The sequence below is a fragment of the Salmo salar genome, chromosome ssa11 (assembly GCF_905237065.1).
Source record: "Salmo salar chromosome ssa11, Ssal_v3.1, whole genome shotgun sequence".
NCBI classification, from domain to species: domain Eukaryota; kingdom Metazoa; phylum Chordata; class Actinopteri; order Salmoniformes; family Salmonidae; genus Salmo; species Salmo salar.
The window spans coordinates 87,519,716-87,536,857 of record NC_059452.1 but is presented as its reverse complement, the minus strand read 5'-3'; the positions used below and the strand labels follow the sequence as shown (position 1 = coordinate 87,536,857).

The 17,142-nt window shown below is 47.6% G+C and overlaps 1 protein-coding gene across 1 annotated transcript; it reads left to right on the top strand.

Annotated features, from left to right (window-relative positions):
• Nucleotides 1–649: 649 nt before the first annotated feature.
• On the top strand, nt 650–11,085 carry inpp5ja (inositol polyphosphate-5-phosphatase Ja). The gene is made up of 13 exons (XM_014128509.2): nt 650–1,616; nt 3,374–3,976; nt 4,470–4,577; nt 4,760–4,868; nt 5,211–5,327; nt 5,863–6,038; nt 6,498–6,609; nt 6,908–7,017; nt 7,137–7,347; nt 7,553–7,690; nt 9,475–9,540; nt 9,682–9,786; nt 9,902–11,085. Exons 2-13 carry the CDS (start codon nt 3,378–3,380, stop codon nt 10,370–10,372), a joined length of 2,322 nt encoding a protein of 773 aa, XP_013983984.2. The 5' UTR covers nt 650–1,616; nt 3,374–3,377; the 3' UTR covers nt 10,373–11,085.
• The last annotated feature ends 6,057 nt before the right edge of the window (nt 11,086–17,142 follow it).

Sequence of the window (17,142 nt, the reverse complement as noted above, 5' to 3'; positions counted from 1 at the left end):
TTGATAGTGCACTATGTTAGTCATATAGCCTACATTATGTAGCCTAAATGCAGACTGTTTGGAAGTGATTCTTCAAAATATTAGCAGTCTACTCTAGCTCCCCAGACTGTGTAGGCTCTAGTATATCAGTGAATAACAGTTAAATAAACAAACCTAGCCTACTAATCCAATAGCATGCACTGTATGTGTGTCAATTTGGACTGATATATACACAATAAATACACAATAAAATAACATAACAAAGCTCGCACCTCTGACGCATGGGGTGTCTTCTTCTTGCCCACGTGCATGATTGACAGATGGTCACATCATCAATCAATCAATCAATCAATCAATCAATCAAATTAATGTATAAAGCCCTTTTTATATCAGCCAATGTCACAAAGTGCTGTACAGAAACCCAGCCTAAAACTCCAAACAGCAAGCAATGCAGATGTAGAAGCACGGTGGCTAGGAAAACTCCCCAGAAAGGCAGGAACCTAGGAAGAAACCGAGAGAGGAACCAGGCTCTGAGGAGTGGCCAGTCCTCTTCTGGCTCTGCTGGTGGATATTATAACAGAACATGGCCAAGATGTTCAAACGTTCATAGATAATATTAATAATAATAATCACAGTGGTTGTAGAGGGGCAACAGGTCAGCACCTTATGAGTAAACGTCAGTTGGCTTTTCATAGCCAAGCATTCAGACTTAGAGACAGCAGGTGCGGGCATCTTTCCCTACATTTTACGCTTTCAACGGACAATCATAGTTCACATAACGGTTAAAGCAATAATTTCACAAGTAAGATAACTCTGACAGCAGAGATAACATCATTTAAATGCGCTCAGGCATAGTGGTCACGCGGGGCCCCAACTCCGGGCGCTCTTGCGCAGTGTCCTGTAGGATAACAACTAGGCTATAGGCTACACGGCTGTGCACGTTAAGATAGCCTACCAGCCTGACATTTTCATTCTGCGCAGTTCATTTATAGAAACCTAGTCACAACGCCTGCTGAATTTGGAGGTTGCGATTTCTTGGGTACATTTATTACGGTCTCACTCTGACTCTATTCTCAATCAGATATTATCAGGGCGCTGTGTGAGTGATGTGGGTTCCTCTCTAGGAAAACAGTTGCACCGGTCAGGCAGCAGGTAAGCAGGATCGAGGCGCAGGCAGCTGTCCCGTTAACTGGGCAGTCTGCATCACGCGTACAGATGCTCTTCTAGTAGCCTATTTATTTAAATGAGCCAAACACACATCTCAAGGATATGTTTACTGGAAATAAGGCACTAGGTTACTGTCTTTTCACGTTTTATGAGACTAAACTCGCGTACCGGGACCGGCGTCAGGTTTATTACCTTTGACAGCTCGCGCAAGCGTCACTGACTGCTGTCATTCTCCACCGTATGTACTTGTCTCTCCACGGTATCTATTTGTCATTCCCCGAGGCGTAGTATATATTTCAGACGCGTCGAAGAAAACCGTATACCTTAAAGTCCTGACTTTTTGAGGATTGAAAGAAAGCGTAAATGTTTCTGTCCAAATCCTGGACCGATTCAATTGGATAAGTCTATTTTACCATGCCCTGCCTTGCGACAGTTTGAGACCGATTCCTTGTCCACCTTTCAGATAAAAGGTAATGTATTTTGTCGGAGTGTGCACAACCGTACAGCAGCCATCTGTCTATTGGCTATGTGATTATTATTGTATGTTGATTGATGATCATACATTCTTGTTTTTTATTTTCTATAGTTAAACGAGGTCAGTGTGCCCCAGCAGAGAGGTGCATGGCTGAGGAGAGCTGTATTAAGTGATGTTATAGATCTGTTATAAACTTTGATGTGTGACAGATGGATAGAATAGAATCTCCAGGCCATTACACTATTCATCCACCTATTTGACTCCACCTCTGCTGAAATAGCCATGATCAACAACATTTGTGGTGGCTTTTCACTTTCCAATACATTGATGTATTGACACACCTTCAATGACCACAGCCACAATCTATTATGTTTAGGCTACCCTTGCACAAGCAAGTGGTCACATGTGCCCTTCAATTTTCAGAGCCACTCTGAATGTCATAAATAAATGAAGGGGGTCAGGGCCAGCTCTAGCATTTTGGGGGCCCTAAGCGAGATTTGCTTGTGACTGTCAGTGGCTGACAAAACAAGAGGAAAACTGCGGATGCACAACCAAATTTCGAACTTGCACCTTGTGTATTCTACTATTCTAACTCTCAACAGTACATTGAGACCACAACTGAGTCCCCCCCCAAAAAAGAACAAATTATAATAATATTAATTGTTTTTTGGGGGGGGGGGGGGTTCGGGGGCTCTCTAGCGGCTGGGGGCCCTAAGCAACCACTTTTGCCTGGAGCCGGCCCTGAGGAGGGTATTTTTATTTCTGTAGGTCAGAGGACAAACAATGTGGTTGGTAAGTGAGCTGTCACACCTGCCACTGGCCTATAGGCTACTTCTCATAGAGAGGGGGACTATGTAGACCACTATGTGGCTCGTCTGTTGACATTTGTGTTGTGCGCTGTGTCCCTCTATATCTGCTGCTGCAGTGGGTTAGTGTTGCATCTCTAAACACACACTCTCGCTGCCACAGAAAGTGTGTGTGTTAGAGTGTATTAGAGAGAGACCTAGCGAGTTCTACCTGAGGCAGAGGAGCATGATATATTGGTTTCATGCACAGAAAGCCAATCTACCCCCTCCATCTCCAAAACATACAGTAGTTGAAAGGGAAGACACAAGGAGGGAATGGGGTAGAAAGGGGGTTGGGGGACTGAAATATGTTGCTAAGCAACAAGAAAGTAGACAAGGATGGGGTAGAAAGTTGGTACCCACCAGCTTGCCTGTGGCTCAGTATGGTGATGATGTCAGCAGTGGTGTCTGAGGACTAGGGGGCAGGAGGTGGACAGGTACTCAGTGTGAACCAGCTCCCCCCACCCGCTTCTGGCTCCATGCCAATCCCCCCCTCCTGTCGGGCCACAGGGCTCTGTGATAGATGGAGAGATGGTCTGTGACCAGAGGGAGGACGAGGGAGGGGGTTGTGAAGGACAAACAAACACAGGTCACTCATCTTCTCATTCTACATTGGTATCAATTACACACCAGAGGAGTCTGGTGGGAGGAGCTATAGGAGGACAGGCTCATTGTAATGGCTGGAATGGAATCAATGGAACAGAGTTAAACACATTGTTTCCATGTGTATGATGTGTTTGGTACCATTCCATTGATTCCATTCCAGCCATTACAATGAACCTGTCCTCTTATAGCTTTTCCCACCAGCCTCCTCTATTCCACACCCAGCCCAGCAGACTGCACATTCCTCTCTCTATCTCACAATCGCTCTCCCATCCCTTCACCTTGATTTGTGGTTACTAACCAGGTTGATGGATCAAATGCAGCATAAACAAAGCAGCACAGATCCAGCCAGACCCTCTGGACAACCTGGGAGGAATACTTTTCCAGGACCTGCTCTACCCCGGCGACCAACAGCTCAGGACACCTCTATCCCCAGTCCCACAGGGGGGTCTGGGAAACTCCCAGGACTGGCCTCAGGTGTACGTCAGATGCCAGACCAGGTGAGGCTGGAGCATGTACAACCTGGGTCCAGTCCTGCAGTTCCAGTCTATTTCAGCCGTCCCAGACCTACTGCACTAAATTCCTCCAGAGATTCAGAGGCTGATATGAAGGTTAAGGCCCCTATTCCAAACCGCATTCCTGGACCACACAGCTCCATCTCCCTGTCCCAGTCCCCCACAGAGTCTTCAATGTTGTCCCGCAGCCCTCAGAGTCCTCACAGCACTCAGCCTTACACCGGCCAGCCTTACCTCATCCCCCAGCCTAACCTGCCTCAGCCCTGCCTCACCCCACCATCCAGCCTCAGCCCCAAACCAGGCTCCAGTCCACAGTCCCAGAGGACCAGCTCCCCTCTGGGCGCCATGGAGAATCAGCCACAGACTGAAGGAGAAACGGATCACGGTTTCAGGTGAGACAGATCACGACTGATGATGCCAAGTACTATTTTAGTAGCATGCCCACTGTATGACATTTGTTCTAAAGTTTCTACTCCCTGACTAAATATAGTAACATGTTGTCTCCATGGAGATAGTTTTCTCTTTCCCTCCTTGGCAGACCAGCTAGGCAGAACCCAGCCTCAGTGATAGAAGCCATTTGCAGCATGATGGGTTGATTTGAGTTTGTCACATGAATCAAATGTCATACATCACAGTAAGAGCTGTCTGAAGTGGACAGAATGGATGCAGGCTGTACATTTCCTTGACAGAGGTCCCAGAACCCCCACTGGTCACTGTACAGTATGGGTTCAACACTTAACATTGAGCTATACATTATTACATAATAATTACATTGTGACTACACAGTTATGATTGCAAATCACTGTAACGGCAAAGTAATGTATGTGTTTGCATAACTACTGATAATGTAGGATGTGCATGCCCACCTGTGTTGTCCTCTAATAGGGTGCACATTGTCACATGGAATGTGGGCTCTGCTGTTCCCCCTGATGATGTCACATCTCTGTTTGGGCCGCATGCTGGCGATGGGAGCACAGACATGTTTATCATTGGGTGAGCTTCTGCTCCAATCACAACGGTGCCAGGGAGACAGCCTTGAATGTCTCCTCCATCATATCTCTATCACTGTTCTGATCTCTCCTCTACTACCTCATCTATCCATCCAAACATTTTCTCATTGCTCTTCTGCTCCCACTGAGTTATGAGTTGTTCTTCCTCTCTTCCTCCCCACTCAGGCTTCAGGAAATGAACTCGATGATCAACAAGCGGCTGAAGGACGCTCTCTTCCACGACCAGTGGAGTGAGCTCTGCATGGACACACTCAGTCGCTTTGGATATGTGCTGGTCAGTAAGGAGTTAGCTCGCTATGATGTGCCAGTCACTGTCTCAATCTCTATAGGGACAGTTTCTCACGACAGTCATGACAGACAGAGTATAATGTCAAACATCTTATCTAATGGTCTATCTTCTTAATGTAAGATTATTTCTTCTTTCTTCTCTCTCTTTATCTCACTCTTTATCTCTCTCTTGCTCTGTCTCTTTATCTCTCTTCATCTCTCTCTCTCTCTGTCTCTTTATCTCTCTTCATCTCTCTCTGTCTCTTTATCTCTCTTCATCTCTCTCTCTCTCTCTCTCTCTCTCTGTCTCTCTCTACCCTTCTCTTCACATCCTCCTTAATCACTATAGGTGGCGTCCCAGCGTATGCAGGGGGTGCTGTTGCTGGTGTTCTCTAAATTCTGCCATCTTCCATTCCTGAGGGGGGTGCAGACAGAGAAAACACGCACAGGCCTCGGGGGCTACTGGGTGAGTGTCACCCATGGCAACCCCTGCTCTAAAATAGGAGCTTGTCAGTAAATGCACAGTCCAGAATCCCTTGTACACAAATAGCTTTTAGATTGTATTAAAATATGTTAATATGCCAGGGAGAGAGAGAATGTGTGTGTGTGTGTGTGTGTGTGTGTGTGTGTGTGTGTGTGTGTGTGTGTGTGTGTGTGTGTGTGTGTGTGTGTGTGTGTGTGTGTGTGTGTGTGTGTGTGTGTGTGTGTGTGTGTGTGTGTGCGTGCGTGCGTGCGTGCGTGTGTGCGTGCGTGCGTGTGTGACCTTCCTGTGCATGTTGATGTCAGCATGACTACTGGCTGCTGGTGCAGTCTCCTTTTCTCTGAGGTCAGTGCAGCAGGACTGTCAGGCTGTCTGGTTCTCTGATACCATGCCATCTGTCCTTTCATGCTTATCACAGTGGATGTTTGATTACAGAGACCTGGAGAGCATCCATGTTTAATCCATCAATGTGTGTGACATTTTCACACTCTCTCTCTATCGCTCTCTTCCCCGCCCCCAGGGTAATAAAGGGGGTGTAAGTGCGAGGATGACGATGTTCGGCCACCCGGTGTGTTTCCTGAACTGTCACCTGCCGGCTCACATGCGGAACCTGGAGCAGCGCATGGAGGACTTTGAGAGCATCCTGCAGCAACAGCAGTTTGATGGCGCGACCGCCTCGGGTGTGCTGGACCACGAGTGGGTCATTTGGATGGGGGAGGGCTGATGTAAACAGTATGTGTAGGGCCAGGAGTTTTTCCCACCTGTCCACCGGGCGACAGGTAGCCTAGTGGTTAGATCCTTGGACCAGTAACCAAAAGTTTGCTAGTTCGAATCCCTGAACCGACTAAGTAAAACAAAACTGTCGCTCTGTCCTTGAGAAAGGCACTTAACCCTAATCTCTCCCGGGTTGCTGTCATTAATGGCTGATACCATGCCGTGACTCCTCTCTGAGGTAGTTGGGATATGCAAAAAACACAATTCCATTTCACCACACATGTACATGTGTGAAACAGAACAAATATAAGAACCCCCTATTTGACCTTTGGGAGTTTTTCCCTGGTCATATGGTCACGAAATACTCCTAATTATGTGGTCTGATGATCAGTCGTTGGCTCATTGGGTGGTCGATGAAATGGTTATTTGTTCTTCTCCCAGTGTGGTGTTCTGGTTTGGGGATCTTAACTTCCGCATCGAAGACTATGACATTCATGTGGTGAAGAGTGCCATTGACAGCAATAAGCTCCCTTTGCTGTGGGAGCGAGACCAGGTGAGAAAGCTGTAGAATCTACTTATTTGACATAAAAAAATGTCCAAATGGAATTTTGTGGAAGTCATGATTATCTTTGGAAACAAAGACTGTTGATTCATTACCAACAGAGGGAGCTATAGCACCACAAAAATGAACCTACGCCCAATCATATTTATTCACTCAGTGGCTACATCAAGTCAAACGAGCTACTTTGATGATTCATTGGTATATATTTTTTTCTCTCTCTCCCTTTCTCTCTCTCTCTATTTCCATCTCTCTCTCTTTTCTCTCTCTCTCTGTCTCATTTGTTTTGCAGCTCAACATAGCCAAAAACAGTGAGTCCATCTTAGATGGCTTCCTGGAAGGGCCTCTCAAATTCCCCCCCACATATAAGTTTGACGTGGGGACACACAGATACGACACCAGGTATGTGATTCTGTGTAGAGAAATATACGGTTTGTGATTGATGTGATGCTCCCTCCTCCATTAACTGATTCACTGACCTCTATTTCCCACTATTATCTCTCTCTCTGTACCTCTCACAGCAGTAAGAAGCGAAAGCCAGCATGGACAGACCGTATCTTGTGGCGTCTGCGTTGTACGGGCTCCCCTGTTCCTACCCACAATGCCGCTCTGCAGCGCGGCCTGACCTCGTGGTTGGGTGGGGCAACCAAGGTGGTGCAACACTCCTACCGCAGTCACATGGGCTACACCTGCAGCGACCACAAACCGGTCTCTGCTGTCTTCTCATTACATGTAAGTCCAACCTCCCTGTGACCCCTGAACTCTCACCCCAGCAGTCACACTGTTTGATGTTTATCCAGATATGGTAAAAAACCTTCACAGTTACTGTCACATTATAACACTAGATTGACCTCACATCATTAGAATCAGCCTCTGAAATTATCTTTCTTTCCATCTGTCTCTGTGTCTGTTTTCACTATCATACTTAATCCCCCAGTTCCCATTCAAAGTGGACCTTCCTCTTGTAACATTAGAATATGAGAAGGAGTGGACTAAAGTTTCTGACGCTACAGTCAGATTCACTGTGAGGTCCAGCTTCCAGCGCAGCTCATGGGACTGGGTTGCAATATACAAGGTAACTGTGACTTCAACTTTAAACCAGTGAGAGTTCATATTTGCTCTCACACATACCTACAGTACAGTGCCTTCAGAAAGTATTCACACCCCTTTACTTTAACAAAAAATGTTGGTGTTATAGCCTGAATTTTTTGGTTGATAAAATGTAGATTTTTTTATCACTGGCTTCCACAATATACCCCATAATGCCAAAATGGAATTGTGTTTTTAGACATTTTTACAAATTAATAAAAAATGAAAAGCTGAAGTGTCTTGAGTCAGTAAGAGAAAGGGGATACCTAGTCAGTTGTACAACTGAATGCCTTCAACTGAAATGTGTCTTCTGCATTTAGCCCAACCCCTCTGAATCAGAGAGGTGCGGGGGGGCTGCCTTAATCTACATCCATGTCTTCGGCACCCGAGGAACAGTGGGTGAACTGCTTTGCTCAGGGATAGAATGACAGATTTTTATCTCGTCAGCTCGGGGATTTTATCCGGCATCCTTTCGGTTACGTGCCAAATAAGTATTCAACGCCTTTGTTATGGTAAGTCTAAATAAGTTCAGGAGTAAAAAGGGGCTGAACAAGTCACATAATAAGTTGCATGGACTCACATGAGTACTCTGTGTGCAATAATAACAATAACATCATTTTTAAATCTACCTCATCTCTGTACCCCACACATACAATTATCTGTAAGGTCCCTTAGTCAAACAGTGAATTTCGAACACAGATTCAACCACAAAGACCATGGACATTTTCCAATGCCTCGTAAAGAAGGGCAACTATTGGTAGTTGAGTAAAAAAATGTAAAAAGCAGACATTGAATATCCCTTTGAGCAAGGTGAAGTTATTAATTATACTTTGGATGGTGTATCAATACACCCAGTCACTACAAAGATGCAGGCGTCCTTCCTAACTCAGTTGTCGGAGAGGAAGGAAACCGCTCAGGGATTTCACCATGAGGCCAATGGTGACTTTAAAACAGTTACAGAGTTTAATGGCTGGGAGAGGAGAAAACTGAGGGTGGATCAACAACATTGTAGTTACTCCACAATACTAACATAATTGACAGGGTTAAAAGAAGGAAGCCTGTACAGAATAAAAATATTCGAAAACATACATCCATTTGGCAAAGCAATTAACGTTTTGTCCTGAATGCAAAGTGTTATGTTTGGGGCAAATCCAATACAACACATTACTGAGTACCACTCTCTATATTTTCAAGCATAGTGGTAACTGTATCATGTTATGGGTATGCTTGTAATAGTTAAGGACTGGGTCGTTTTTCAGGATAAAAAAGAAACGTAATGGAGCTAATCACAGGTGAAAACCTTGTTCAGTCTGCCCTCCACCAGACGCTGGGAGATGAATTCACCTTTCAGCAGGACAATAACCTAAAACAGGCCAGATCTACACTGGAGTTGCTTACCAAGAAGACTGTGAATGTGCCTGAGTGGCTGAGTTACAGTTTTGACTTAAATCTACTTGAAAATCTATGACCTGAAAACAGTTGTCAAGCAATGATCAACAACCAATTTGACAGAGCTTGAAACATTTTGAAAAGAATAATGGCCAAATGTTGCACAATCCAGATGTGGAAAGCTCTTAAAGACATACAGAAAGACTCCCAGCTGTAATCGCTGTCAAAGGTGCTTCTACAAAGTATTGACTCAGGGGTGTGAATACTTATGGAAATGAGATATTTGTGTATTTAAGTTTCAATACATTTCTAACATTTCTAAAAACATGTTTCCACTTTGTCAATATGGGGTCAATTTATATCTGTGGTTTTTCTTCACAGGTTGGGTTCAAACATCACAAGGACTATGTAGCATATGTGTGGGCCAAGGCAGATCATGGTTCACAGGTATGATACAAAGCCTGACAAACATACTCTCACAACCAACCTCAGAGATCCATTGAGATAATAACATTACACACACCCACTTGCTATCTTTCCATTTTCTCTGTTTTGTTCTTCACTCTCTTTTTCCTTTTCTCTCCTCAGGTGACATTTACAGAGGAGGATTTACCCAGGGATGCAGGGGAATACATTTTGGGTTTCTACAGCAACAACATGAATACTATTATCGGAGTGACATTGCCCTTTCAGGTCAGGACCCTTCCTGCAGTTTTCCTTCCTGTGTTGTTTAATGAACAGAGAATAAAGCAATTGCTTCCCACCCTTTCCTCTACCCTCTTCAACAACCCTCCTCCATCTCCCATAGATCCATGTTCCTGTGCACAGCCCGACAGCCCCACCAGTATGCCGCTCAGACAGTTCTGACATCAGCTCGGAGGATGACAGCACACTGGTCCTGCTGGCCCCTGCTAGCTCCCGCAGCCCAAGCCCTGGAAAAAGCAAACACCACCATAGTCACCGCCGCAGCCGCAGTCCTGCTCACTCCAACACCCCCATGCCCTCCCTGCAGGGCCTCAGCTTGCACCCTCGTCCCCTAGAGGGGCTACCAAGCAGCCGCTCGCCCTGCTCTGCAGCTAAGAAGGAGCGCCTGGTCTCCCCCCAGGACACCCTGCCGTCGCCCATCAGCCCACTCACGCCCCGCAGCCCTGTGTCCCCCGGGGGTGGGGTCTCAGCCCCAGAGGCTCTGATCGCTGCCATCCTGGGGGAACACAGGCCAACTCAGGTCACCCCCACAGGGGGCAGGTCACCAGGCAAGACTGGAGAGACAAGTTTATGAGAAACCCAAGCAACAATCTCTATGGGGTCATGAATGTGCACAGACATTAAGATAAGACTGTTGAAATGAGGCCAGTAAAGACTATATGATGATAGAATCTAGGGCTGATATGGTCCATTATTCTGATGCTGATCTGACCCCACACTGTCACTGCGCTCATAAAAGCAGTGCATTGTATGACTTGTAGTTTGCAACATTCCACGTGGTAGTGAACCAGTTGTCTCTGTTTCTTAATCTACTTATCAGTGACTTCATCCCATACATACACTGTGTGTACTTTGGAGTCAGGAGCTAGTCCAAATCGATAACAGTCTAAGTCTTACCCCAAGAAGTGCTTTTACAGACTCATATCAATACTCTATGTACACAATAAATGTAAAGCCAAAGCAAGAGTAAATCTGCAATGTACAGTACTGCTGTTGTTATGGTAAGTGTAAAGGATGTCTATATGCCCTACCCATATGGGCTGGATCACTTGGTGTGGTACGATATCCATCTTTCCATGCCCCTAAGCGCCAACTGATATTAAACCACTCCAACTGGTTTGTTTCTGAATCTCCCCATGTTGTGTATGTGTGTAGAATTGTACATGTCTGAGAGAAAAAAAAACATTCCTGTCTTATTTTCAGACTGATAAGGATTCTAATGATTTGGTGGTTTGTTTTGGTTGTGGACATATTGGTTGTGTGAGGAAAATAAAATGATAATCCTGAGAAAAATACTTTTGATTTTTGATATCATGCACAGAACATTCAATGGGATAGCTCGTAATTATAAAGTGTAAAGAGTCCACATAGGCTAATGGCCAATCCTCAAACAGGGCTTTCGTTTTTTGAGATACCCCACCCAAGGTAGAACAAAACATAGCCATGTTTTTTCACATCTCTTGTCTCCCATTTATGAAATGGATGGGTGTGTAAAAATATTTTTCTGCAAAACCAGTTCAACTGATAGAAAATATGACACACACCCTAAACTCCAAAAGTGCCGAATAATGCCGGGCTGGAGAGGGGATCGGCTGCATAAGTTCACGGAACCCAATATTGCAAGCTCTAATATTGATAAAATGTTGAATACGCATAGTCTGTTGTCTGCCCTACATACACAAACATCATAAGGATATCTTGAAGCATTTTGGAAGTATAGTGTACGGGTCCTGTGTGTAGCTGGTGTAGAGAGTCAGGCGCAGGACAGCAAATATGAGTATCAACGTACTTTTACTCAAAATGACAAATGTACAAAGTAACAACATGAGCACACCATAACGGACCGAAAATACAATAAACAATCACTCAAAAACAAACATGGGGAACAGAGGGTTAAATAATAAACAGGTAATTGGGTGAGTGAAACCAGGTGTGTAAGACTAAGACAAAACAAATGGAAAATGAAAAGTGGATCGGCGGTGGCTAGAAAGCCAGTGACGTCGACCGCCGAACGCCGCCCGAACAAGGAGAGGGACCGACTTCGGCGGAGGTTGTGACAGTACCCCCCCGGTCAGACCCGGTCCCCTGGTGCGAACACCGGGGCCTCGCTGCGGTGGCGCTCGGTGCTCACCTTTTGCCGCCTCACGGCCTGTTGTAGGTGCACATGGGCTGCGTCCCAGGTCTCCTCCGAGCACTTAAACCATTCGTCCACCGCAGGAGCTTCGATCTGGCTCTGATGCCACGGTGCCAGAACCGGCTGATACCCCAGTACGCACTGGAAAGGAGAGAGGTTAGTGGAGGAGTGGCGGAGTGAGTTTTGGGCCATCTCTTCCCAGGGGATGAACGCCGCCCACTCCCCCGGCCGGTCCTGGCAATATGACCGCAGAAACCTACCCACATCCTGGTTTACTCTCTCCACCTGCCCGTTACTTTCGGGGTGAAAGCCTGAGGTGAGGCTGACCGACACCCCCAGACGTTCCATGAACGCTCTCCAGACCCTGGATGTGAACTGGGGCCCCACGATCAGAAACTATGTCCTCAGGCACCCCTTAGTGCCGGAAGACGTGTGTAAACAGGGCCTCCGCAGTCTGTAGGGCCGTAGGGAGACCGGGCAAAGGGAGGAGACGGCAGGACTTAGAAAACCAATCCACAATGACCAGGATCGTGGTGTTGCCCTGTGAGGGAGGAAGATCCGTCAGGAAGTCCACCGACAGGTGCGACCACGGCCGTTGTGGAACGGGTAGGGGTTGTAACTTCCCTCTGGGCAGGTGCCTGGGAGCCTTGCAATGGGCGCACACCGAGCAGGAGGAAACATAAACCCTCACGTCCTTGGCCAAGGTGGACCACCAGTACTTCCCACTAAGGCAACGCACCGTCCGACTGATGCCAGGGGGACCAGAGGAGAGTGACGTGTGGGCCCAATAGATCAACCGGTCGCGGACAGCAGACGGAAAGTACAGGCGCCCAGCTGGACACTGGGGGGAGTGGGCTCTGTGCGTAACGCCTGCTCGATGTCCGCGTCTAGCTCCCACACCACCGGTGCCACCATGCAAGAGGCTGGAAGTATGGGAGTATGATCCATGGACCGCTTGTCTGTATCATACATCCGGGACAGTGCGTCTGCCTTAGCGTTCTGGGAACCTGGTCTGTAGGATAGAGTGAAAACAAAACGTGTAAAAAACATGGCCCACCTTGCCTGGCGAGGGTTCAGTCTCCTCGCCGCCCGGATATACTCCAGATTGCGGTGGTCAGTCCAGATGAGAAAAGGGTGTTTAGCCCCTTCGAGCCAATGTCTCCACGCCTTCAGAGCCTTGACAACAGCCAATAGCTCCCGGTCCCCCACATCATAGTTTCGCTCCGCCGGGCTGAGCTTCTTCGAAAAGAAAGCACAGGGGCGGAGCTTTGGTGGTGTGCCCGAGCGCTGAGAGAGCACGTCTCCTATCCCAGCCTCGGACACATCCACCTCCACTATGAACGCCAAAGAGGGATCCGGATGAGCCAGCACAGGAGCCGAGGTAAACAGAGCCTTCAGGTGACCAAAGGCCCTGTCCGCCTCAGGTGACCACTGCAGCCGCACCGGTCCCCCCTTCAGCAGTGAGGTAATGGGAGCTGCTACCTGACCAAAACCCTGGATAAACCTCCGGTAGTAGTTGGCAAACCCTAGAAATCGCTGCACTTCCTTTAAGGTGGTGGGAGTCCTTCAATTACGCACGGCTGAAATGCGGTCACTCTCCATCTCCACCCCTGAGGTGGAAATGCGGTACCCTAGGAAGGAGACAGACTGTTGGAAGAACAGACATTTCTCAGCCTTGACGTACAGGTCATGCTCCAACAGTCGACCAAGCACCCTGCGCACCAGGGACACATGCTCGGCGCGTGTAGCAGAGTATATCAGAATGTCATCGATATACACCACTAGACCCTGCCCGTGCAGGTCCCGGACAATCTCGTCAACAAAGGCCTGGAAGACTGATGGAGCATTCATCAACCCGTACGGCATGACGGGGTACTCATATTGCCCTGAGGTGGTACTAAATGCCGTCTTCCACTCGTCCCCCTCCCGGATACGCACCAGGTTGTAAGCGCTCCTGAGATCCAATTTTGTGAAGAAGCGCGCCCCGTGCATTGATTCAATCGCACTGGTGATGAGAGGCAGCGGGTAGCTATACCTCACTGTGATATGATTGACCCCTCGATAGTCAATACACGGGCGCAGACCCCCATCCTTCTTCACAAAAAAAAGAAACTCGAGGAGGCAGTTGAAGTGGAGGGCCGAATGTATTCCTACCCCAGGGATTCGGAGACATATGTTTCCATAGCCGCCGTCTCGTCCTGTGACAGAGGATACACGTGATTCCTGGGAAGTGCTGCGTCTACAGGAGATTTATCGCACAATCCCCCCGTCGATGGGGTGGTAATTTAGTCATCCTCTTCTTACAGAAGGCGAGAGCCAAATCGGCATATTCTGAAGGGATGCGCACGGTGGAGACCTGGTCTGGACTTTCCACCGTAGTCGCACCGATGGAAACCCCCACACACCTCCCTGAGCACTCTCGTGACCACCCCTTGAGAGCCCTCTGTTGCCACGAAACAGTGGGGTTATGACTGGCCAACCAGGGTAGGCCCAGCACCACGGGAAATGCAGGAGAATCAATAAGGAAGAGACTGATTCTCTCCTTGTGACCCTCCTGCGTAACCATGTCAAGTGGAGCGGTGGCCTCCCTAATCAGCCCTGATCCTAATGGTCGACTATCTAGGGCATGCACAGTGAAGGGCATATCCACAGGAACAAGGGGAATCCCTAAACTATGAGCAAATGAATGGTCAATAAAATTCCCAGCTGAGCAAGAATCTACTAGCGCCTTATGCTGGGAATGCGGGGAAAACTCAGGAAATGAAATAAACACATACATGTGAGCAACAGGGGGCTCTGGGTGAGCCTGGTGCCGACTCACCTGGGCTGACACGATAGTGCCCTGCCTGCTGCCTCGACTCCCTGAGGAACCCCCCCAGCACCGACCAGCAGTGTGCCCTCTGCGGCCACAGATGGTGCAGGGAATGGCCCCTCCTCCAGTCGCCCTAAGTGCAGCACTTTCCAGCTCCATGGGCGTCGGAGCGGAGGTGCTGGGGGATGGAACTGACAGGTCCCAATCTGGATGTCCGCGGGCAGTCAGCAGGTTGCCCAGCCAGATGGACATGTCCACCAGCTGGTGCAATGTGATGGTGGTGTCGTGTCTTTGGGGTACCATTAAACGGAAGATATGTTTATCAATTAGCTCCCTGTAATTATTATCACGCGATTAAACTGATTAATCGTTTAATTGTAATTAACTAGGAGATCGGGGCACCAAGGAGAATATTCAGATTACAAAGCTATAATTTTCCTAATATAACTTTCCTGTACTATAATATTCTATTCTATTATAGTATAGGCCGATTATCTTAAATGGTGTATTTTACCTCGAGTCCAGTCTCATTCCAAACGTCGTAAATTGTTGTATCTGCACGAACCCAGTCTTTACTAAAATCATCCATACATCAATTGTCTTAAAATCATTTATTTACTACACTAAGTAATTAACAGAAAAACATACAAACGGTAATTATCGTCACAAAGGATTGGTAGAGGAATGTGCCCTTGTGGGCTAAACAGGCAGGTCGGCCTGTTGAACAATGGGTCATAAACGGTCAACTGAGAAGTTACACAGAGTTCATTAATATTAACAATTGACAATTGAAGGCTCACTCATTCGGGAACAATTGCAATCAATATATATTTACGCTCATGTGTCGTCGTGATCCTTGTTCGAGAGTTCTGTTCTGTTGGGGAGTTTTGTCCGCGTTCTCTCTCTCTCTCTCGGTTAGAATGGATCTTTCAGAACGACATTCATTAACGTCGTCATCGAATGGTTGTTTCGTTGGTCTTCGCGTTCAATGATATAATTTACTTAGCTGCAGACTAATAATTAATATCAAAGACTTGTTCTTATTCTGTCAGTATCGATAGTCTAAAAGTTAACCACGTGGTATGGTTCACTTTCAGTAGAGGAATTGGAAGGTAAAACCTATTAGCCAACGGAGTGTAGGCCTGGTCTGAAGAAATGTAAATCAGGGGGTGTTTTATAGTGCCCATAGAACAGGCTTGTCAAATGACACCTGGTCCTGTATGGGTCCCTGGGGGCGTGCCTATGACTGAGTTAGATTTGGTTACAGAAATACAATTCTATCACATTACATCAGTACAATAGCATCTCAATGTCTTACAAAAGCTTTATCCTTATTAATACATTCCATACACCCATATGATGCAAGTCTTAAGCTGAGTCTATTATATAAACAGTTTTATGGTAATATGGCTATATTGTCTCTTCTGAGTATCACAAAATTGTACCAAGCGGATCAGTTCGTAGCTGGATTCTTCACCAATCTTCCATACCTTCTCCAGAACACAAAATGTCGCTTGGCTCTCCAATTCTATGAGTTGGAAGAATTTCCTGTGTCTCTCTATGGGCCATGTGGCCAGAGACTCTCCTGGAATTTTAGAGTTTTTACGACCCTTTACACACAGGGTGGATTGGGGGGAAGGTAGGGGGTGGTTTTGCAGAAGGGAGGGGGTCAACTGTCCTCCCTGTACCAAAAGAGGCCAACGTCATGACAGTGGTGTCTCGGCAGGCCAAATCCCGATGGATGTCCTCGTGCAGACTGCACCTGTAATGATTGATCAGGGCCCTGTTGTTCTATCCCGCGCTGGCGGCCAGGGTCCGGAAGTCCAAGGTGAAATCCTGCACGCTCCTTGTCCCCTGCCTCAGGTGGAACAGACGTTCACCCGCCGCTCGACCCTCAGGCGGGTGGTCGAACACTGCCCGAAAGCAGCGGGTGAACTCTGCGTAATGGTCCAACACCGCGTCTCCCTCTCTCTATACGGCGTTGGCCCACTCCAGGGCTTTGCCTGTGATCAGGAGACGAGGGCGGACACACTCTCACGCCCCGAAGGAGCCGGGTGGATGGTCGCCAGGTAGAGCTCCAGCTGTAGTAGAAACCCCTGGCATCCGGCAGCCGTCCCCTCATACTCCCTCGGGAGCACGAGTCGAATCCCGCTGGGACCAGGTGGAAGAGGGGTGGACAGTGGTGGAAGCACTGGAAAACCTTCTCCTCTCTCCCAACAATCCATCGTCTGCAGCACGCGATCCATGGCTGTGCCCAGACGTTGCAACATGGTCGCGTGCTGCTGAACGCTCTCCTCCACTGCAACTGGGAGGGCGTCTGCTCCTGCTGACTCCATTCTTCTGGTGAGTGATTCTGTAAGGGTCCTGTGTGTAGCTGGTGTAGAGAGTCAGGCGCAGG

Excerpts from the sequence above, each read along its gene's own strand:
- inpp5ja (XM_014128509.2), top strand. The coding sequence starts at position 3,378 with ATGGATCAAATGCAGCATAAACAAAGCAGCACAGATCCAGCCAGACCC. Across the intron at positions 4,869-5,210 it reads GTCGCTTTGGATATGTGCTG|GTGGCGTCCCAGCGTATGCA; the intron begins GTCAGTAAGGAG and ends TAATCACTATAG. Across the intron at positions 9,787-9,901 it reads GAGTGACATTGCCCTTTCAG|ATCCATGTTCCTGTGCACAG; the intron begins GTCAGGACCCTT and ends CATCTCCCATAG.